This window comes from Garra rufa, chromosome 25 (assembly GCF_049309525.1).
Source record: "Garra rufa chromosome 25, GarRuf1.0, whole genome shotgun sequence".
Lineage (NCBI taxonomy): Eukaryota > Metazoa > Chordata > Actinopteri > Cypriniformes > Cyprinidae > Garra > Garra rufa.
Window position 1 is genome coordinate 16,848,116 of NC_133385.1, and position 23,865 is coordinate 16,871,980.

Here is a 23,865-nt window from a genome sequence, read left to right on the forward strand (position 1 = left end):
TTATGTTAAAGCCACTTTGAGGAAAAAGAAGGGTGAGTTTTCCCTAAGCACTCTTTAAATATTTGTCACCAGCTTAGCAACAGTAGTGATTATTTGTCTCAAACAATTGAACTTTTTTGATATGATCCAGTAAAAGAAATGTGCAAATAATTTGTATTCTCTCCAATAATCAAAATTTACCAGTTGAATGGAAGACTGCTTACTGTGAAAACAGACCAAATGTGTTTACACTGCAAAATGCTCCGTAAGCTTTTAGCTTCCCTTATTGACCCCCAGATCTTCAAAAGTGCAATGTAAGAATATATTATTCAACAGCCTGCCCTCTATTATAAAAAGGATATGCTTGAGAAAACAAGAGCCATGAATTTCCCATGCTGAAAACCTAGCTTCAGATACAAGTCCTTGTTCTTACTGTTATAATACATCCTGCCTCCATTTCACTCCTCAGAGAGAAGATAAAATCCTAAAGCTGGACATTTTAAGATACTGTAATTTCTCCCTTTAAAGAACTACGGTTTAACTATTATCATACGAGGGACCACTCCAGCTTTGAATCACTCTGAAACAAGACGTTGCCATGGAAATAATGCTGCATATGTTTAATATAGAAACATTCCACCTGCAAAATGTAATGCCATATTTTCAGTGTAAAGCTATCGCCACTGTTAGCATTGCCCAGGAATATGACGACGTGTGACTGTTGCACAAATATGATACGACATCTTTAGACTGCTGAATGGACTCCTTTGTCTTCTTGAAGGAGATATTTTCTGAACCGTTGTAAGCATTAGTTTTATGTTTACATAATGCGGCTGGCTGCATAGTATTCCTGCTGTGTCCTTAAAACAGCTTTGTACATATTGTGTTCATTAAAGAGAGTCATTTTAAATCCATATTTAGGTATTATAAAGGAGACCCTGATTATAAAACAGATGCATACTCATCTTTCTGCAGTCTTAGATAGGCTTTCTGTTATGAATATAAACTAGACTCCTGAATGGTCAATTTTGGCAGTGTTTTTTTTTTTTTTTAAATTCAGTTTTGCCTCAGGGGTATGATGGGATTTTATATTTAAAGCCTGAGTGTATATATCCATATAATGCTGAATGAAGAGGTGTAACTGTGGCCCCCTTTAGTCCTGACATTAACATGCGTTTCCAGATCACATTCGGATGATCAACACTTAACCACGTAAATACCGTCCTAGTATAAAGTATAAATAAAGTCCAGTTAAAGAATATCAAGATATGAAACACATTTTAATGCCAGATGTATAGGGGGTTGTGTGTGTGTGTGTGTGTGTGTGTGTGTGTGTGTGTGTGTGTGTAACCAGATTTAGTCTTGATGACTTCTATGCTAGGAAAATCAGACTCTGAATTTCCCTTTCCTCCATTTCTGTATAGATGATCAGCTTTCAGATAATGAGGGTCTGAAGAAGAGGATTGTATTTCAAGTCACACTAAGTAATCATCCCATGCATGGGAGCTGTTTAAAAAAATGCTAGCATGTTGCGCAGTGGCCGTTGAAAGAAGTGCTAAGATTTCTCCAACGGAACCAGGAAGCGCTTGCACGGCTTTGACTTTGACAATTGTCGTTGTACCTATTTCTGTCGCCTCTCTTGCTCGGTTTCGGATCCCTGCTCTGTGGATCCTGAAAGACGAAATTAGCAATATTTGATACTGATCTTCTTTTAAAAGTAGCTTCCTGCTTTCTAATTTGAGATGCTCTTGTCTTACAGATAAAGTGGATGAGGTAGTGCCCCCCCAGAAACCCATTTGGGACAACTCAAACGCAGATGTGAGGGTGGCGACAGTCAAACCACGTCCGACTAGCAAGTGTTTTGCTGTCAGCTCTGAAATGAATGTAAGGATGCCTTGTCTAAAGTCCTCTGGAGTTCTGGTCTCCTGTGGCATTGTAGCCTAACTGCAATAATTGTTTTTTGCAAGTCTGGTAAAACCATTGCCCGTGCATGCTATATTGGTTTTTGATGCTTAAATTAGAGTGTAGTTATGCACAGACTTGTGAGTATGCTTCACGGCTTGAGATTATTTTTATTTCTTCATCTCAAACTGTTTTTATGAAATCAAATCAACATATTATGTGACACCTACTTTGAATGGACGCTCTGTGAAAGTGCTGCATTCTGCTTGTTTTTATTATCAAGTCAGCCTTATTCTGTCTTTTACAGTCTCTCTGCAATAGTCAGGATACAGCAGTAGACTCGCCACAACAGCCAGGGAGTCCTAGAGGCCCCTTTCTGGGTATACCAAAGGGAACCATACGGAGACAAACATCTATAGGTGTGTGGTCATTTCATTTTGTTTTGCCACTGAACTGCTGCATCACACAGTCCTTTTATTTTGATGAATTGCACACAAACGTCGTTCAGCTCTGTGTAAAATGATACAAATATTTGGTTTACTTACACTCAGTGGTCAGCCCACTCTTGCTGGAGGCTGTTTCACTGATGTGACGTATTTTCAAGATGTATCAGTTGCTTTGTGGTGTCATATTTATTGTTTCCGGATGGTGATTGCATCCCTAGGCTTGCTGATTTGGTGATTTTTTTCTTTGTTCTTTCCTTCAGGAGTAACTGAAGAAGAGAAGCAGTTCCTTACTCCTCCAATGTTGAAATTTACAAGAAGCCTTTCAATGCCTGACACATCAGAGGATATTCCACCACCACCAGCCATCTCTCCTCCATCTCCACCTCATAATAATGCTCCTGTCCCAGCTGGTCGAGGATATGGCACCATCAGACCAGGCTTTACTTCACAGAGTCCTAATGCAAACAGCACAGCCCCAGACAGAGGTGAAGGTGCTGGGTGGAGAGATCAGGGCATGTATTACAGAGACAGTCCTGAGCAGTATGATTCTGAGGGGTACAATCACAACCCAACAGCCCAGCAGAGTCTTCATATGCGCCGTGCCCAAATTCCTGAGAACCCTTACTCAGACGTTGGCAAGATGGGTCAAGCTGGACTGTTTGTGCCCAACAAGCCTGCCAGAAGGAAGGGAATGCTTGTCAAGCAGTCCAATGTAGAAGACAGTCCTGAGAAAACCTGCTCCATCCCGATTCCGACCATAATAATCAAAGAGCCTTCCACCAGCAGCAGCGGAAAGAGCAGTCAAGGAAGCAGCATGGAAATTGAGACGACCACACCAGATCACCCAGGACAACTGCGTCCTGAAGATGGCCTAAATTCAGCCAGTCCCTTTGCAGCTGCCATTGCCGGTGCAGTTAGAGACAGGGAGAAGAGGCTTGATGCTCATCGTAACTCCCCATCTTTTAAGTCCACAGATGCAGGTGATGAGGACGTGGTGCCTACACCAGCCCCACGTCTCCGACACTCCAAGTCCATCGACGAGGGCATGTTTAGCAGCGACGAGCGGCTGCGAAGGCTCATGGCACCTCCCTCATCACTACTTAGCATCCCTAGAGGTGGTGGCAACGTGACGGACTTCAACAGCCCTGAGCCCACCATGGTAAGGGAACTGTTGAACACCCGTACAGGACACAGCCCGATCAGTCTGCCTGCTCATAAGACCTACAGCTCAGGAAGTGGGAATTACGTTCACCCAGTAACAGGCAAGCCACTAGACCCCAATTCACCATTAGCTTTAGCGTTAGCTGCCAGAGACCGAGCCATGAGGGAGCAATCACAGCCTCTTCCTCTAAAGAGTGACCCATCCAAACTTGATCTCAATAAACCGCTTTTTATCGACACCAAGCTTAGACCAAATGTGGAGGTTGGCTTCTCAAGTACCGCTACCATGGGCCGTCCCCGCGGGGGCCTGCGGAGACAGATGACGGAGTCCAAATATGAGACTGAATCCAAGTATCAGCTCGATCTGGGAAAGCCTGAGAAGAGGCCTGAGGAGAAGAAGAACATGCTGATTGACATTGTGGACACTTCTCAGCAGAAGTCAGCTGGTCTGCTGATGGTACACACCACAGATGGGGCAAAATCGGAGGATAACAGCTTGTCAGAGGGCGACAGGGACGAGGCAGTGAGTCCCGACAACACCCCTGGGGAGCTTCGCGACCCCAACCAGCCAGCTCCCACCAACCCCCCAGCTCCCAAGGCGCTATCAGCTGCTCCACATGGCAAGACCATCATAACTGTTAGCTCAGTGGATGAGCCTGTCAAGCTACCCTTCGGCATCCCTCCACCGCCCTTGGCCTCTGTCGACATCGATGAAGAGTTTGTGTTTGCTGAACCCCTACCACCCCCACTGGAGTTTGCCAACAGTTTTGACATTCCTGAAGACCAGGCGGGGACTATAGCTGAACTGCTCAAACAGAAAACGAATGGTACAAAAGGACCTTCTCTTGCTCCCTACTATCCCCCGTTAGGTGGTGGGAACTCTGAAATCAAAAGATCAACGGTCCTTACAAACTGCACACCTCCCAGCTTCCCTCCAGGGCCACTAGAGCCCTATGAACAAATCACTGACTCGGGCATTGAGGTAGACAGCCGGAGCAGCGGTGACCCCCAACTTGAGACCACCAGCACCATCTCTACTGTGTCCAGCATCTCCACCTTGTCTTCTGAAGGAGGCGAGACTCTGGACACGTGCACCGTCTATGCAGATGGACAAGCCTTTCTGGTGGACAGGTCTCAGATCCTGTCCAAACCAAAACCCAAACCTGCCATCAAGAGCAATGCACTTTACAAGGACGCTTTGCCTGAGGAGAACGTAAGCTCTTTCAGAATGCCCTCCTCTGTCCCACCTCCGCCCCCTGGATCAATTCCATCAGAACCCTTGAAAACCCCAACGCAACGAACCTCAAAGCTGTGGGGGGACCCTCCAGAGATGAAAGGACCCCATGGCCCTGAAGCCAATTCAGTTCTGCAGCATGTGAACAAGGACAAAGCACCAAAGCCAGGGGAAGCGTTAGACTCTCCGACCGGATCCAGGACTCACTTCGGAACGAGGTATGCCCTCTTTCCTTCCTGTATCACAGGCTTACATTTAGGCTCTCAGATTAGTGTGTGTGCTCTGCTGGAGAACGAAAGAGTTGCCTAGCAACCCAATAATGAGAACAGCCTTGAGGATGAGATGAGCAACGTCAGTGTGATGATGAACACAGACCGTACCACAGAGGGGGGAGGTGTGTGTGTGCGTGTGTTGTTACAACATGGTCCATTTGTTACTTAGTTGTCACATCACCCAAACTGCTCCCACAAGACATCCCTAGATTCTCTTAAGCAATATCTTAAAGGGCTTTTATATTTCATTTGGACAAAAACATTTAAGGTCATAAGGAGTTCCAATTTTCAGAAAACCTATTGAGCTGCTATACTGCCTGCTGCCAACATCGGCAGCTTTTTTATGGCTGCATCTTAACTCAAATGGAACCTCATAAGTGACTGATTTGGAATGCTATGCATGGTTGCACAAAATTGACTATAAACTGATTTCAATACAGAACAACAGCACAATGCACTAATAAACACATGTATATACTTGGTGTTCCAAATTTTGGGGTAAAATTTCTTATTTTTAAGATATTTATCAATACCTTTTACTATTGTTTTAAGTATTATCATCATTACTGGTATTGAGAGTATTTTTAATCAATATATCTCATGTCATCCCTCACCTTACATTTTTTCACTGATAATTCCTACAGAGAAAGCTAGTTAGGTTTTGAAGCTTATGTGTAATTTATTTTTCAAAAGATGGGTTGTGTATGCTGATGGCTGCCACATTGCACAGGCAATGGTTTGCCATCGACATGGAGTCCCAAGTCTCATTCATTATTGAATGATGTTGTTATTTACAGACCACAGAACTGACCCTAAATTGCACTTGTAGCCTAGGCACAGCGCTATGTTTAGCATACAGTGAGCAAAGATGTGTTTTTTTTTCACTGTGGAAGTTTACCATCATTAAACTGGGGTATTTTTAATCTTAAGACCATGTTTTTTTTTTTTTCTATTAATTTAGAGTAGTTTAGGTACTGTTAACATGAGTCTATTATTGTTTTTATTTGCTGTACTATATAAGATGCAAATGTAAAAGTTTACTTGAACAAATCTAGGCCAATACACCTTGGGTATAAAGAGAAACCTGGGGCAAGGACATTGCATTGCTAAAGAGCCTCACATTCACAACCTCCTTAAAGCTAAACCACCTACAGTACACTCACACTTTCAATACTCTTTGATCTTAACATAAATAGAAACCGTGTACATGACACGTGAGGGTGAATCTCACAATATAATGTCCAAGTTGTATTTTACCCTAAAAGAATAATCTCAACTCTCCCACCCTTACATGCATCTTTCCAGAGGAGGTCAAGAACTGATTAAAATTGAATTGATTTAGTCCCACTTGAGCTATAGAAAAATAGGAAACTAAGGGTGTGTTTACATTTGTAGTTCAGTTCGTTTGATTCATTTAGTCCTGGCCCGCTTAGCATTCACACTGGCATTTTTGACATATGTTCACACCCTGATCGGTCAGGTTGAATTAAGTATATTTCGTGACAAAACTCACCGAACACTCCATACAAAGGGAAAAGGTGCATTCGACTTAAAGAGGTGCTGCGGGTGTAGGACATAAAAGTACCCATTCACTGATTGAGCTGCTCATTGTTGCGTTTATATGATTTCATTTTCACCTTGCATAAAAGGCACTATACCTCCTATATTTGCCCTCTGCTTATTTTGTTTTGGGTATACCATTTGTTCCCTTTGTGAAATCATGTCACGTAACATTGCATCTTGTCATTACTTGCTGTTTTTGGTTTGTTTAGAAGTATTTGGTCCATGTTGCGTTCATATTTAATTTGAACCGCACCAGAGTTTGTTTGAAAGCAGACCGAGACCCATCTTTTAGCGGTCTTGGTCCGCTTGTTTGGTGCGCACCAGGTTTTGGATGGAAGCGCTCACACTTACTTAAATCAACCACACTAATAAAGCAATCGCACCAGAGTTCGTTTTAATCAAACCAAACATGACAAGTGTGAACACACCCTAAAAGAAGTTTTGTTTATGGAAGTTATAAAATTATACCACTAAGTAAAATTTTGTTCTGTAATTATAAATTATGCAGTTTTATCAGGCTTCATTACTTCGAAGTTTCACTCATATCATCACTCTAGTTGTATAATGCAGTTTGTTGAGGAGAACATTGGACTAGCATCACCCTAGCATCTTTTGCAGGAATGTTTTGTAAGTTATTCATTGTACATTATTCCTTGAGTGTCGTGTTTTTCAGCTTAATGCACATTCCTTACTTTCATCCTTCTGTCTTTGCAGAAATCAGGATGGTGTATCCCTCATCTCAGGTACACAGCAGAACACCACCGTTACCTTCACTGCCCAGCCTGGCCCCAACGTGCCTGCCCCGTCACCGTGCCGACAGGCAGAGAGCCTGCCTCCCCACCACCACACCCCGAGCCCTATCATGTCTCCGCCGGACTCTGGCCTCAGCTGTGCCTCTTCCCTTCCGACCTCGGCCACTTCCCCCACCATGACGGACGTATTTGGTCTGCCCACACCACCCCTCAGCCTGGGCACGGGGCGTAGCCGCTCCCCTTCCCCGCTCACCCTTATCCAGGCCGCATCGAACAAACCCTTTGCCACCAAACCCGTCCTCATGTGGAGCAAACAGGACGTGGCCGACTGGCTCGAGAGCCTGAACCTGGGCGAGCACAGGGATGCCTTTATGGACAATGATATCGAGGGCAGCCACTTGCCCAACCTGCAAAAGGAGGATCTGATCGACTTGGGTGTGACTCGTGTGGGTCACAGAATGAACATCGAGCGAGCGCTGAAAGTCCTCTTGGACAGATGAGACTGGGCAGACGTCCTCAACGGGACTCCGCGCATCTTGTTCATAAGCTTCTTTTTCCCTCTTCCCTTGTTTCGGTTCACTAATTTGAACACTTTGTTGTCCTATCATGCTTTCGGTGGATTTTAGGAACTCTCACATCCTGAAGAAACTCAAGCGTTCAAAATTTCCGCGTAAGCACAAGCGGTTCCCTGCGTTTCTGTTCCAAGAGCTTCGGCACCAGAGAGGACATTGAAGCCAACACACTGTATGGAAACTACAAACACGAGCTGACTATCCTTTGGCTTTTAAGGACTTTGGCCTCCTTTGAATGCACTGAAACCAGCAGAGCTGGGGATCCATTTTCTATCTTTGCTAAGACAATTCTACAGAGAATATTTCTTCAGGAAAAAAGGGAACCTTTGTCTATGTATCAGCTGCCTATGAAATAAATATCTTGCTTTTTTTTCCTCCTACACCTTCGACCAAGAGGTACACGAATCTCGGAGACGTGATCAGCGGGCATTTAGATGTCCCTCAGTTCATTCGCTGACAGTCCTAGAAGGGCCGTGGTCACTTGAAAACACAGAGGTCAAATCTCCCTACATGCGAAAAAACGTAACCGTAGCAAGCAACAGGTCTCTCCACCATCTTGAATCTTCAAGTCTTGTAATACACTAACATTGGATGTTTGTCTGAATGATCAACAATTCTCTTGGGTCTCTTTGAATTGTGGTTTACTATTAGGTGTCTTCCATACGGTAAGGAGGTCTACGGCATTCCCACCAACATTTTATTTGTACCTTTAGTCCACACTAGTTTGCGCTGTTGCTTAGCATCGCTAGTCAGTATTAATTTCCAGCGGGTTTGATTTGGAATAATGGGTCTTCACAGGAAAACGTAAGATCTGAAATACCAAGGTTTCGTTTCATGGGTGAATGAAAAATAATTGAATTAAAGTAGAAATTGACAATTCTGCTTTGTCGAATTTGACAGCTTTTGAGTTGAATGCAGACACAATCACTCTGAAAGGGCCAGTATGTATCTGTCTTTTGCTTTAAAGGTGTGATGAATTCTTCATTTAATATTTTATTTTTATGTACTGTATTTATTTTTTTGTAATTATAATTCGCTAAATCATTCGATTGTTGGGTGGTAAAAAAGGAACGTCCAGAAAACTACAGGAAACCTCCTTAATCTATACATATCAATGTCGTCAATTGTAACTGATACAGGACTTCATATCTGTTGGTTGTTGAGTATTTATTTACTTTGATTTTGATTTAAATTTTATTTGGACTTTTTCTTTTTTTATGGCAACTAAACCTGCAACCATCTACAACCAATTTTAAAGCAAGATCACAAGGTGTAAACTTTCATTTTCCCTGTTTAATCCAAAATCAAAGTGCTTTACTTGTCCTTTTCATTTAATGTCCTGCAATCCTTTTGCTTTGCTCAACAATCAGAAGAAGTTATGATTTTGCTGTCTTACTACGTTATTAATTTATCATGTAACTGCAATGTGTGCCTATCTGTGTTGCAATTTGACACACCACAACATCTCTAAGTCATCTGAAGTTTAGTTGTGATCTTCTCATTGTTAGACACTCGTTTCTCAGAGATTTATCAGTTTCATCAAACTGTAAATGCCATAAAATCCCACAGGTATGGAATCGGTCTGGAGATAATATTCATATTTGTGATTAAAACATCACAGAGACACGAAGGGACAGCCAGCATTATACATTTCACCTTCAGTATTAAGTTCAAAGCACTGTGGGTAGCGACGGAACTGAGGGAAAGGCGATAGATGAGGTAGAGAATGGCTGTGAATGAAATGAAGTTATGACCGTTTAAAGTATGCAGTGAAGAGATTCAGAAATAAATTATATATATGTTTGCTTATCTCTCGACCTTAGAGGAGTTAGAGTTATCATCTCTATATATCTTATTTTAGGAAACAGCACAGTATTTTAAAGATTTATAGAAATATTTATGAAATTTTTATGACATTTAACTCTGATATGTGGTGTGCCAAAAATCTATGTGGTATCAGTTAAGAAGCAATACACAAATTTAAAGAACACTGTTTGGTCTTTCTTTGCCAGTATTCCACAGTACAGTATATAATATTATGAAATGAAATTTACATATACATAGGTCTCAGTGAATTAGAAGATATGAAAAATAATGAGATAATGGCTGTCACCTGCTTCTTTTAGACTATGTAATTAAAGAAAGAAGTTTAAATGTAGATTTGTGTGGTGTGTATACTTGACGAAAAACAAAACGAGCACATATTTTAGGCCACTTACCATGGGGTCACTTTTACTGTTGCTCCAGGAAATTACGCGGGCAAAATGCAGTCATGTCAATAACTGTCAGCCGCATTTACTTACAGATGTGAGTCTCGAAATATCCTGTTCACACAGCAGCTTACAATAAAGGCTCGAATACAGTCTGAAAGAAAGTGTAACCTCAATCAAGTCAGTTAACCAGAAACGTGGCCATATTGGAGATACACGGATGTTAACAACCGCATTAACTGCAAGGTTAATATACTTAGTGAAGGACTTAGTAAGCTGGAAAGGGCGAAATATTCGGACAAACTACAGTTAATACAATATTAACTAAGATACTGGCCTAATATTTCACCTGCCTGATTGAAAATGATAAGACGAAACATGAATGTTGCCAAGATTCTTGCCCTGGAAATCCTGGTTCAGTTTGGCCAACCACAAATGCCTCTTGTTCATCAGACAAGAGTATTTTGCACTCTTCTCCTTGATTTGTTATAACTTCTGGCAGGCTGTAGCACTCCAAATGTTTTTCCCGGTCTGACCGATTAATACAGCCCAAAAAATGACAATAATTGACCATTTTCAGCAGCAGTAATCAGCTAAATTTGCGAGTTCCGTTCAGTTCGTTTGATAACCAGTCGTGAAAAGACTTTATTTGGAAATATCACGGAAAGATGGCGACGTACAAAACGTCTTGTCACATTTGACACGACAAAAGTTCAGTTTAGGAACAATCTTATCCGTCAAATCGTAATTAACCGATGGCAACTTTTTTACCTCAGTAGCACTTTAAGGCGCACGGACCACAAATCTGGCGGGAACAGCTTCGGTGGAGGACAGTGGCTCGACCTAAACTTTAAGATGACACACATCTCATATTTGCATCTCTGTAAGTTACAGAAACAATACACATAAACAGTGTGAACGCAACCGTATTAATTACTAAAATACAATACTTGACTGAACATTGACAATATACCTTTTTGCCCACGAAATTTCGCTGCTGTGACTGCATGTTTACACCATACGATATCTTCGAACTGACACTTTATATTTCTGGCAAATGACAGTGGCAGCAGCAGCACTGAATCGTTGCGTACGCAGAATTCGATTTAGCAAACGCATTTTATATGAAGACACGCAGAAGTTTCCAGTAGGTCCTGTCTAGTTAGAGCTGGACCACGAGTTCTGTTTCTTCTTCATAGTTGTCTCTCTCACACACTTCTTGTGAGGAATGCATTCACTTGATCTATGTTGCTGTAATTTTGTGCTAAACTAGAGTTCATGATTAAAATCAAAGAGAAGTTTTGTGACTGCACTTTCCTCCAAATCCCTCGATCCTTATGTATTTGAAACAACCAAAATTTACGGGACGAATAAATATGATTGCACAATCTGTTGTCGAATTCACGTAGCTCTTGTTTCTTCCATGTCTTTAGTTTACATAGTTTGTGTTTGTCCCGGGGCGGTTTTCTGTAAATTTGTTAACGTTACATCCATTTCAGGGCTTGTTTTGCTTGAAATAAAATGTTCCCATTATCGGCATGCCGTTCAATGCTCTGTCATGACATACACGCTGTCTTTTCATGTTTCAATCGTGTATTAAATCAACAGAATAGCCTATTCATATATTTTTCACACAAACCCTGCCCTCTGGTGTTCATACTATTTTTTTTTTTTTTACCCCACATCGAAACAAACACTTATTTTTATGTGTTTATTATTCATAGAATTCTCCACCATAACACAGTTTCATGCAAAAACATAACAGCTGAAAAAATATATTTTCCTAAAAGTGTGATCCAAAATGAGCAGTATTTTAACTGATTAGTTAATGGTGAGCACATCGCTTTGAATTTCATGGCTGAGCTGAGTCTGCAGATCACTCAGTTTCTTCTTAAGTACAGCGAAAGCTGACATGACGATGGTCTCTGGCCGAAGTGAACCGCACGACTCCACGTTGTAATAGAACCTGGATGAAAAACAAAATCATGTAGATTTATATTGACGTTATTTTTGAAAGCAGTCATTTTAAAGAGAAATTGCTTTAAAGGTTTAGTTCACCCAAAAACGACAATTCTGTCGTTAATTACTCGCTTTTATGATGTTCTAAACCTGTAAGATCTTCAGAACACAAATTGAGATATTTTTTATGAACTCCGAGAGCTTTCTGACCCTGCATAGACAGCAGCCACTCTTTACTTTTAATATGACAATACTTTTTGTGCACAAAGAAAAGCACCACACATTTGCGTCTTAGTACTCCTGTGAATGCATGTGCGTACAAAAAGTATTCTCGTAGCTTTGTAAAATTAAGGTTGAACCACTGATGTCACATGGACTATTTCATCGAGGTCCTTACTACTTTTATGGGCCGTGAACGTAGTAGCTGCATTGCTGTCTACGCAGGGTCAGAAAGCTTTTGGATCAAAAATATCTGAATTTGTGTTCTGAAGATGAACAAAGATCTTACAGGTTTGACATGAGGGTGAGTAATTAATGATCATTTTCATTTAAATAACCCTTTAAATGTCATTGTTGCCTGGAAGCAATATTGTGATTCAGTTTTTCATAATATACACTACCAGTCAAAAGTTTTGAACAGTAAGATAAGTCTCTTGTGCTCATCAAGCCTGCATTTATTTGATCAAAGTAAAGCAAAAACAGTAACATTTTGAAATAGTAACTGTTTTATGTTTTAATATATTTTAAAATGTAATTTATTCTTGTGATTTTAAAGCTGTGTTTGTAGCATCATTACTGCAGTCACATGATCCTTCAGAAATCATTTTAATATGCTGAGTTGCTGTTCAAAAAAAACATTTCTTATTATGTTGAAAACAGCTGAGTATAATTATTTCAGGTTTCTTTGATGCACAAAGTTCAGAAGAACAGTATTTATCTGAAATAGAAATCTTTTATAACATTATAAATGTTTTAATCATCACTTTTGATCAATTTAAGGCATCCTTTGTACATAAAAGTATAATTTCTATGAAAAATAAAAAATATACTGACTCCAAGATTTTGAATGGTATAGCGTATAATGTTACAAAAGCTTTTTATTTCAGATAAATGCTGATCTTCGGGTCTTTCTATTCATCAAATAATCCTGAAGAATTTAACTGTTTTAAATGTTCATAATAATAAAATAATAATAATGAATGTTTCTTGAACAGCAAATCTGAAGACTGGAATAATGATGCTGAAAATGCAAACTTTAATCACAGGAATAAATTACATTTTAAAATATATTCAAATTGATTTTTAAATGGTAAAATATTTCACAATATTACTGCTTTTGCTGTATTTTAGATCAAATAAATGCTAGGTGAGCACAAGAGAATTCTTAAAAAAAACATTAAAAATTTTACTGTTCAAAAACTTTTGACTGGTAGTGTAACAGCACAGAATTTCTCATAGTACGATAACACAGAATATCAGTTATTTAGTACTTATTATATAGAACATTTGTTATTTGTATTATCCATTATTAAATTAACACATTCAACATAAGTGCAACAGCGGGTTATTTATTAAGACAACAATTCCAATTCCAATGCATATATCCTTATTTATACATGCATGTATGTATGTATGGTTTTCAACTTTCTTACCTTTCTGGCTTGCCATTAGGATCATATGCAGCTTGAACACCATCCTCCTCAATTTCTGAATATTCACTTTTAGGCCTGACAATTCAGCAAAGGTACATAATTATACATTCATACAACAATTATAGATTTTTTTTGTTTTTAACTAAATGTTCATTTATGTACACTGTAAAAAAAAAACACTATTGGAGTACATTTTACAAGAAAATACTATTTCAGTCTTTCTTCTAAAAAAAATCCACATTTAATTTATGGCATTACATACGTTTCTTTGTAAAAATGTACTAGCAATTTTTGAGTGAAAGTTGTTTCAAATAAATCCTACACCATTTTTTTTTCTGTGTACCCGAATAACAATACTCATTTAATGTGTTTAAAGGATTGGTTCACTTCCAGAACAAATTTACAGGTACTTTACTCACCCCCTTGTCATCCATGATGTTCATGTCTTTCTTTCTTCAGTTGTAAAGAAATTATGGTTTTTGAGGAAAACATTTCAGGATCTCTCTCCACATAGTTGACTTCTATGGTGCCCCTGAGTTTGAACTTCCAAAATGCAGTTTAAAAGCAGCTTCAAAGGGCTCTAAATGATCCCAGCCAAGGAAGAAGGGTCTTATTTTCTTTAAAAAAAAATGTCTATACTTTTTTTTAACCTGAAATGCTCGTCTTGTCTAGCTCTGCATGAACTCTGTGTATTCTGGTTCAAGACAGTTAGGGTATGTCAAAAAACTCCCATCTGATTTTCTCCTCCAACGTCTCTGCAGAAGTACCAACCCAGTGTTTACAAAGTGAACATGCAAAGGTGGTCAAACAGCCTTTACAAAAAAAAAAAAAAAAAAAAAAAAGGTAAAACAGCGATGTAAGACGATTTTGAAGTTGGAGAAGAAAAGATGGGAGTGTTTCGACATACCCTAACTGTCTTGAACCGGAATACAGAGTTCACACAGAGCTAGACAAGATGAGGTTAACAAGTATATAAATTGTTATTTTTTTAAGAAAATAACCAATCATTTTGCTAGATAACACCCTTCTTCCGTGGCTGGGATTGTTCAGAGCCCTTTGAAGCTGCATTGAAGCTGCATTTTGGATGTTCAAACTCGGGGGCACCATAGAAGTCCACTATATGGAGAGAAATCCTGAAATGTTTTCCTCAAAAAATGTAATTTCTTAATGACTGAAGAAAGAAAGACATGAACATCTTGGATGAAAAGGGGGTGAGTAACTTATTTGTGAATTTTTGTTCTGAAAGTGAACTACTCCTTTAAAGGAACACTCCACTTTTTTTGGAAATAGGCTCATTCTCCTACTCCCCCCGAGTTAATAAGTTGAGTTTTACCGTTTTGAAATCCATTTAGCCGTTCTCCTGTTCTGGTGATATCACTTTTAGCATAGCTTAGCATAGATCATTGAATCCTATTAGACCAATAGCATCACGTTCAAAAATGACCAACGAGTTTCCATATTTGTCCTATTTAAAACTTGACTCTTCTGTAGTTATATCGTGTACTAAGACCGGTGGAAATGCAAAGCTGCGAGTTTCTAGGCTGATAAGATTAGGAACTACACTCCCATTCCGGCGTAATAGTCAAGGAAGTTTGCTGCCGTAATATGGCCGAAGCAGGCGGAGTATTATCAGAAATGAGTTCCCAGCTAGTTTAGCATTTGCACATGTGCTGCGTGGTATTACTGCTCCTGCTTCAGCCATATTACGGCAGCAAACTTCCTTGACTATTACGCCGGAATGGGAGTGTAGTTCCTAATCTTATCAGCCTAGAAACTCGCAGCTTTGCATTTCCACCGGTCTTAGTACACGATATAACTACAGAAGAGTCAAGTTTTAAATGGGACAAATATCGAAGCTTGTTGGTCATTTTTGAACGTGATGCTATTGGTCTAATAGGATTCAATGATCTATGCTAAGCTATGCTAAAAGTGATATCACCAGAACAGGAGAACGGCTAAATGGATTTCAAAACGGTAAAACTCAACTTATTAACTCGGGGGGAGTTGGAGAATGAGCCTATTTCCAAAAAAAGTGGAGTGTTCCTTTAAGGTGATCAAAAGAAGCCATAAGACCCATACCATTCCTGTGGAATTGGGTACACCGTGTGTCTCAGTGCGTTGTCTGGGTCGTACTCAAACGCCACCCCTGCGGTGGGATTCCATTTGGCGTGCTCCTTGCCGAAACCCTTTTTAGCATATGCTCTGAGACGCAGCTCCTGACCCTTCCTGAGCTTCACCAACAGGATGTCTGTGCAAAATCACCAAACGATCAATACTAACATATTCGAGTCATTATTTGGAAAATCATTATTCAGAGAGGAATTTGACCCACCATCCTGCTCTACGTAGTCATTGGGATCGTTGTCTCGACTTCTGGATGTTACCTGAAGAACAACATAAATCACATAAGAAAAAGCATGTATAAGTGAGAATGAGAGGAGAATACACGTACAGGAATGACTCGAGGGTTATTAGACAGGAGATCTCGCGAGGTCACGTGTCGCGTCTGGTCTTCTGTACATCTCACATCCAGCGTGAGCTCAACCGAACACTCGGGACAGAAATCATCGCATGTGCAGTCCTAATAGAAAGCCCAAGAAAGCAAAATGTCATGTTTCACTTCTTTGATGAGATGAGTCATATTCAGAAGTTATTCTAAAAACAGAAAGCCTGGCAGGGTGTTTAATACACTTACTCGCGAGTACTGCATCTTGTCAACAATGTCATCACTTGTGAGTGGAATTAGCCCTGTGAAAGAGGAGCATGATAACTGCACTTTGCACTACAAGAAGAGTGAAATGAAAGATCTGGAAAGATTTTGTACATACGCACCCACTCTGTGTGCGATAAACTCATCGTGGAGCACAGAGGAGTTGGCATCAATCTGAACCCAATCGATAGCTGGCAAACAAGCACATTACATCAGATTAACAGATTTAAAACACAAAGTACAGAATTAAATCAAGTAAACACATAATTACATCAACCTTTTCGTATAAAACTCAGTCAGAAGACAGATGGTTTGATTCTTACCGATGGTTGGAACCTCTGACATGAATACACGTCGAATTGAGTTCGCCACCCTGCAACAAATAATTATGCAATTTATAGAGATATATAGATAGATAGACAGATATACACACACAGAGGGTAAAAACGGCACGAAACATTTTTTAACCTCCATAAAATGTTGATCATTAGCCTCATCAGGTCATACTAAATATTTTTATGAACTAAATGTCTAAACATACATCACGTATAAAACTTGTTTCTGGTGATTTTGTTAATTTATAATAATAAAATTAATAAAATATTTAAAAATTAAATATATACAATATTAAAACTCAAAGTTACAATACAAATTTAAATTATATGTGATCCTAATATTTAGTTTAAATGAATGTGTGTGTGTGTGTGTGTGTGTGTGTGTGTGTGTGTGTGTGTGTGTGTGTGTGTGTGTGTGTGTGTATATATACACACACACACACACACACACACACCAGTCAGAAGTTTTTGGACAGTAAGATTTTGAATGTTTTTTTTAAATAATTCTCTTCTTATAATTCATTTGATCTAAAGTACAGCAAAAGCAGTTCAATTCTGAACTATTTTTACTATATAAAATAACTGTAATTGAATAATTCAAAATGTAATTTATACCTGTGAAAAAAAGCTAAATTTTCAGCATCATTACTCCAGTCTTTAGTGTCACATGATCCTTCAGAAATCATTCTAATATGCTGATTTGCTGTTCTAGAAAAATTTATTATTATTATTATTATTATCACCAATATTTCAAACAGTTGAGTACATTTTTTTCAGGATTCTTTGATGAATAGAAAGATCCAAAGTGCAGCATTCATCTGAAATAAAAAACCTTTTGTAACATTATACACTACCATTCAAAAGCTGTGAGTCACTACATATATATTTTATAACTATAGAAATTAATACTTTTATTCAGCAAGAGTGCTTTAAATTGATCAAAATATGATGATAAAGACATTTATAATGTTGCAAAAGATTTCTATTTCAGATAAATGCTGTTCCTCTGAACTTTCTATTCATCAAAGAAACCTGAAAAAAAAAATCTACTCAGCTGTCAAACATAATAATAATAAATGTTTTGCAAATCAGAATATTAGAGGGATTTCTGAAGGATTATGTGACTGGAGTAATAATGCTAAAAATCCAGCTTTGAAATCACAGACATTTTATTTTAAACAGCAAAAATATTTTACTAGTTTTTTGTACTTTGGATCAAATAATGCAGGCTTGAGCAGAAAAAAAAAACATTTAAAATCTTACTTTGTTATATTTATAACACACACACACTGAATGCTTAAATATTTATTAAACATACTTGTCATATTACATGTCAAATAGAATGTTTCTGTGTTGTAAAAGTAAAAAAATATGTAAATATATACTAAATATTTAATATATCACAAAATCCTAAAAGTAAACAATACATTATTTAAATTAAGTAAAATGTTAATTTATAGTTTAAATGTATAATTTAAATGTTTATATATACACACTTAGACAAACTTACATATTTCATATTTTAATGTCTAAATATTTATTAAATATACATTTCTCATATTAAATTGCAAATAGAACGTTTCTGTTCTTTTTAAAAAAGTAAAAAGTATTAAGGCAGTACCGTGGTAAAGCGATGATATCAGTAATACCATGGTACCACACGCAACATGATTCTTACCAAATGCATATAAGTTACCATAGTATTTACATGTTACTCGAACAAAATTTAAAAACATACTTTTTTTCGTTAGTGATAACACAGCAAACATGCATTCCAATGTCATTGCTATAACACATTTGCAAATTAAACGCTAAAGCATCGTTTTGACTCTAGCATTCGCATCACTCACGCGAGATCCGTGTTCTCGATCACAAACTTCACATTCTCGTCCGTCAGCTCCGTGATTTTGACTGTGGGCTGGTTGGCATACGGCATGGCGAAATTAGGCTCAAGATTAAGACGCTAATAAATAAAATAGCCACGTTATATATGCGGTCTGTTGTTCATTCGCTCCGACATCGAGCGCCTCTTCAGCACAATAACAAACGACAGCAGCTCATTGGTCACTAGCTGCCCTCATTCCGTTAGCATCCGGATCACTGTAGCACTACTTCCGACTACATAATAAAGGTCCGCAGAACTCTTCATGCGTCAACCTAGAATACAAATCCTACCATGACGGTGTTTTTGTGGACTTGGAACAAAATACATTGTCAAAACCGCTCGTTAATTAACTCATTATGATATTATCTCAAAATATCATGCATTTCATTTATTCATATAAGAAATGTATTACATTTTGGAAGCGTTAAAGCTGCAAAAAAAACAAAAACAAAGACACTTTACAGTAAATAGGTTACCCTTTATTTCTTTTAATGGGGGACTCGCCTGAGAGTTTGACACAAACCGTATGAACATAGGACTCTCAAATACAATTTACATTTATATTCTTTCTTTTTCTTTTTACAAACGCAGAGAACGCCTGAAGAAAACAGCCTCCTCATTGGGCTCAGGGATACAGACAGAGGAACAAGGTATGGCACAGCTGACCCATTTAAAAGTGCTAAGGGTGTCAAAATCCACCGTTTATCATAACACAAACACTTTCATTGTGATAATTTCAAATTGTTCAGATGGTTTAAAGCGGGGTAAGTGATGTACGACATTTGTGCTGCATAGCCGAGGAGTCAGTGAGTAAAAGACTTGACAAAACAAAGGCAGGAGCGTCAGAGGAAACTCATCGTCTCTGGTTCATCCCTGTTAGGTTCTTCAGCTGAGTGAGAAAAGAGCTTACTATTACTATTACAATTAAATGAAATAATTGTTTAAATATATTAAAACCTTCATTTCTGTGATTTTGTAATATTCTATTATTAAACATTAAAATATATGTATCAATTATGATTACCGTAATTGCAGCTCCCATGAGTCCTTGAACCACAGCTTCTCCTGTGGCTTGCACCTAGAAAAAACATTATCTGGTATATTAGTAATAATATTTAATTATTACATATCAGGAGCATAAAAATAATTTTGTTTCACTCTCTTAAGTTACAGCAAGCAAGACTGCATTAACCTGTTTAGCTGTGTTCGCCATGTTAACTACGTCCTTTATGCGATTGTCAAGAAAGGCCCATGTCTCTTCAAAATCAGGAGACGAGTCCTGGACCATCACCAGCTCTGTGGTGTTATAGATCCCTGTCAGTGCCGCCCGCCTTGTGTACCAGTTGACCTAAGAAACATGCAGAAGAAATACAGGTGGATGAGAAGACCAAAGCAAAGAAAAAGGTAGCAAGTGGGATCAAAGAAGCCACTCACGTCTGTCGAGCGATCGCCTGCGTAGTACCAGATGTCATCCACCATCGTGGACAGGTGCTTCAGGCTGTCGGGGATGTTGTGGGGCAGTAGCAGGATGCTCATGGCCTGCGAAACAAGAGGAGACACAACATTGAGCGCATTCACGTTTTCTTATAAATTATTGCTTTTGGCTAAAAAGTTTTGAGAGAGGAGTTTGCATGAGGCAGAGGATACCTGTGGCCATATGTCAATATAAGGAATCAACATCCGCAGTCTCATCTCCACTGCATCTTTTAGAAACTCAGCCGTTTTCTTTGATCTAATACATAAAAAAAATAATGTTGTTTTTTTAAATAGAACAAAAATGTATTATTATTATTGCAGAGTCTGCAAAATGTTAATTATTTTTCCAAAATAAGAGGAATTATACGAATTGCATGTTATTTTTTATTTACTACTGACCTGAATAAGATATTTCACATAAAAGACATTTACCTATAGTCCACAAGAGAAAATAATAGCTGAATTGAGTATGGGTTCTGCAACTATTACAGAAGGTTCAAACGCTCACTGATGCTCCAGAAGGAAACACGATGCATTAAAAGCCGGGGGTGAAAACTTGCAAACAGAATGACGATGTGAACATTTTTCTTATTTTGCCTAAATATAACCTTTTTTTCCATTTAGGACTGCCCTTCAGAAACTACAGAAGATACCTTTTCCCAGAAGACAAAATAAGTTAATAAATTAAATAAATTTACCCTGATCTTCAAATTCAAAAGTTTTCACCCCCTGCCTCTTAAAGCATTGTGTTTCCTTCAGAAGTACCAGTGAGCATTTGAACCTTCTGTAATAGTAGCATATGATTCCCTCAGTTGTCCTCAGTGTGAAAAGATGAACCTCAAAATTATACACAAAAATGCTGAAAAACCAAAACATTTGTGGGAACTCAGGAATTTCTCGGAAGAACAGCAAGCGGTTTAGCTGTTCAGGACAAACAAGGAACTCATGAACAACCATCACTAAACAAAAAAAACACAGCTGTGTATTAAGAATCAAGTGTATGTAAACTTTTGAACTTTTTATTTTCTCTTGTGGACTATATGTAAACGTCTTTTATGTGAAATATCTTATTCAGGTCAGTACTAAATAAAAAATAACATGCATTTTGTATGATCCTTCTTATTTTGGTAAAATAATTAACATTTTGCAGATTCTGCAAGGTGTATGTCAACTTTGGACCTCAATTGTATATATTAGCATATTGAATAATAACAACATTCAACTCACTCTGCCTGGCCAAGCTGGACCAGGTTATTTTGCTCTGCGAGTGTCTCTGCAAGTTGAGCATTACACTGCACAACAAAATGCAGGACCAAGTCTCCAGCACCGTTGTTGAACATCCCAGTGGAAGCTGCTGACAGGCCAAGAGTCTGAATCAAAGAGCATATTATTACAGTTATATTGACTAGCATGTTATTTACATTTAATACTCATATAATCGCTTTAACAAACAAACCTCTGCTCCAGCCGCAATGGCCTCCACAGTCCAGCCATGCTGCGGAACGAACTCTAAAGCCGCAGTCAGGATGCGAGCTTGGAGCTGTTCTTCCGTCTCATAGTCTTCACCGTGTTCACCACTCTGATCTTGAAAACTTGAGATGCCAAATGGACATGGTTAGATAAAAATAACTGCAAAGTTGACCATTTTTAAAGTAACAGTTTTTAGTAAAATTACCCCATGATTTACTCAACCTCAAACCATCATAGGTTTATATGACTTTCTTCCTTCAGTTGAATACAATTAGAGTTATATTAAAAATAATTGTCTCTTCTAAGCTTTATAATGGCAGTGAATGGGTGTTGAGATTTTGAAGTCCAATAAAGTGTATCCACCCATCATTAAAAAAGTACTCCACGTGGCTTTAGGAGGTTAAAAACTTTATAAACCATAATCTCTAGCTTAGGTTAACTGTTGTACATGCATTCACGAGAGAGTGGTGTTCCAGCGTAGGACGTAAGCATAGCATAAGCTCCAGTGAGAAGTGATGAACACAGAAATGCAGTGGAGAAAGCAAAACAAAACACAGGTCACGAATTAGAAGCACAAAACAAATATTTGTAAAGAAAAAAGTTAGAGGATTTCAACATAAGCCAAGAGGAGACTGGTTTTCCTTTACTGTAAACAAAACTTGGTTCTTGCGAAACTAGCATATTGTCACCAGAGCTTACGCTACGTCATATGCTGAAACAATACTCTTTCGTGAACGTACGCATGACAGTCAGCTTTTTGTACACAAAGGCATCGTTTCCCTTCAGAAGGCATTTATTAACCCCCTGGAGCCATGTGGAGTAATTTTTATGATGGATGAACAGTTTTTTGGCCTTCAAAATCTCAACAGCCATTCACTGCCATTATAAAGCTTGAAAGAGCCAGGACATTTTTTTTTTTTTTTACTTTAACTCCGATTGTATTTGTTTTAAAGAAAAAAGTCATATACACCTAGGATGGCTTGAGGGTGAGTAAATTGTGGTAAAATATTCATTTTTGGGTGAATTATCCCTTTAGGTCAAACCTGGTGTTTGGCTGGCCATCTTCTGAAGATTCTCCCTGTGCTGAAGAGGATGAGCTTTCTCCAGCTGTGTGAACCTCATGGTAGGATGGAGGTGGCACTGATGTGTCACTTTTAGAGTCACTGGCCAGTCGTAACAGGGCAGCACGATGAAATCCACGTCTCACATTGTTGCACTGGGGACTGAGTGTGCCCTGAACTGCAACTGTAATGGTGCATTCAACAATTACCATGCAAAACGCTCCATAATTATATAATAAAAACATGCTGTATAGTAATAAAAGCACTGCAATGCAACAATAAAAAGGTTGCACAATTACCCTTTAGTTTTTTGGTCAGACTCAGAATGGAGTAAAAGTGAAACTATTACAAATAAGTTAATTGGAAATTTAGCATGCATGTATTCCCTACTTTGCAAAGGATAGAATCCGCTTTTATAGTAAGCTTAACTTTCTGCAGTGCAGTTGTGTTCATCCAGCTCGTTTTTGCAATCAGGCTGAATCACACAACCTTCAAATGTTATGGATTGTCATGTGCACTTTCTGTTTGCACACGCAATCCTGCCCTTCATGGTCACCTTCTCTAGTCGCCCAGCTGACTTACATTTGCCATACTTGGAAGCAGGCAGAACTATTTACAAGATACAAAAGCCTTCGGCAGGTGTAACGTATGACTACATTCAACTTTTTAAAAACAAATCTGTGTACTGAAATGCTAACATCAGACGCTCTCTCACGTTCCCCCGCTTACCGCTGCCGAGACCCCGCAAGGCCCTTCCAGCTCTCAGTCCTCTGATCAGCGCCGCCATATCCAACGACAGCGGGCTAGCGTTGCAAAACACAGAATAGCAAATGTTTTCAGCCTATAGGTGTTGCTAAACTCAGTTTTACTCTAGGAGGCGCTTGGTGGCCCAGTAAACTGAATTCCCCGTTGAGCCGCATTCAAATCTCACTATGTTTATTTCGCTCTGTGGTAATTGTTGTATGATATAGAGCACAATCATTTAAATGTGTTCATTTAAGTGCATTAGAATATGATGATAAATATGTATCCGCTTTAGCAGTCTTTAATAAAATTATTACATAAAATGCTTTGTTTGGTAACCACAAACGAAGGTGATTGGTCGATTATAATCAGCGTTGTGAAAAGTAACACGCAGCACGTGGCAACGCGGTCTACGTGCTACCACTGGTAACAATTAATAGCTAAATAATGACACTACGAACTTTTAGTATCTCTTAAATTAA

General features: G+C 38.7%; 3 protein-coding genes across 3 annotated transcripts in view; 1 reads left to right on the forward strand and 2 right to left on the reverse strand.

Annotated features, from left to right (window-relative positions):
* shank2b (SH3 and multiple ankyrin repeat domains 2b) overlaps positions 1-11,481 on the forward strand; it is a 112,062-nt gene extending 100,581 nt beyond the window's left edge. The window contains exons 19-23 of the mRNA XM_073831605.1: positions 12-32; positions 1,739-1,863; positions 2,189-2,300; positions 2,588-4,940; positions 7,272-11,481. Of these exons, the coding sequence (XP_073687706.1) occupies positions 12-32; positions 1,739-1,863; positions 2,189-2,300; positions 2,588-4,940; positions 7,272-7,809 (3,149 nt within the window). The 3' untranslated portion in view covers positions 7,810-11,481. The remainder of the gene's footprint in view (positions 1-11; positions 33-1,738; positions 1,864-2,188; positions 2,301-2,587; positions 4,941-7,271) is intronic.
* A 307-nt stretch (positions 11,482-11,788) lies between these two features.
* Positions 11,789-18,802, reverse strand: polr2c (RNA polymerase II subunit C). The gene is made up of 9 exons (XM_073831433.1): positions 18,598-18,802; positions 16,736-16,785; positions 16,535-16,603; positions 16,398-16,450; positions 16,155-16,283; positions 16,035-16,086; positions 15,782-15,950; positions 13,703-13,777; positions 11,789-12,057 (listed from the first exon to the last, which is right to left on the reverse strand). The coding sequence occupies exons 1-9, from the start codon at positions 18,681-18,683 to the stop codon at positions 11,913-11,915; spliced, it is 828 nt and encodes a 275-aa protein (XP_073687534.1). The 5' UTR covers positions 18,684-18,802; the 3' UTR covers positions 11,789-11,912.
* Positions 18,803-19,089: 287 nt separating this feature from the next.
* Positions 19,090-23,442, reverse strand: coq9 (coenzyme Q9 homolog (S. cerevisiae)). The gene is made up of 9 exons (XM_073832006.1): positions 23,369-23,442; positions 22,622-22,823; positions 21,565-21,700; positions 21,336-21,478; positions 20,280-20,364; positions 20,067-20,171; positions 19,825-19,980; positions 19,657-19,710; positions 19,090-19,521 (listed from the first exon to the last, which is right to left on the reverse strand). The coding sequence occupies exons 1-9, from the start codon at positions 23,424-23,426 to the stop codon at positions 19,486-19,488; spliced, it is 975 nt and encodes a 324-aa protein (XP_073688107.1). The 5' UTR covers positions 23,427-23,442; the 3' UTR covers positions 19,090-19,485.
* Positions 23,443-23,865: the final 423 nt, after the last annotated feature.

Bases quoted from the DNA above. Each gene is read 5' to 3' on its own strand.
- polr2c (XM_073831433.1), bottom strand. From the start codon at position 18,683: ATGCCGTATGCCAACCAGCCCACAGTCAAAATCACGGAGCTGACGGAC. The intron at 16,604-16,735 runs GTAAGAATCAAA...CTTGTTTGCCAG, and splicing joins GTCAGAGGTTCCAACCATCG to CTATCGATTGGGTTCAGATT. The intron at 13,778-15,781 runs GTATGGGTCTTA...CTGAATTGTCAG, and splicing joins TACCCAATTCCACAGGAATG to GCCTAAAAGTGAATATTCAG.
- coq9 (XM_073832006.1), bottom strand. From the start codon at position 23,426: ATGGCGGCGCTGATCAGAGGACTGAGAGCTGGAAGGGCCTTGCGGGGT. The intron at 22,824-23,368 runs GTAAGCGGGGGA...GCACCATTACAG, and splicing joins CTTGCGGGGTCTCGGCAGCG to TTGCAGTTCAGGGCACACTC. The intron at 21,701-22,621 runs GTTTGACCTAAA...TGGCATCTCAAG, and splicing joins GATGGCCAGCCAAACACCAG to TTTTCAAGATCAGAGTGGTG.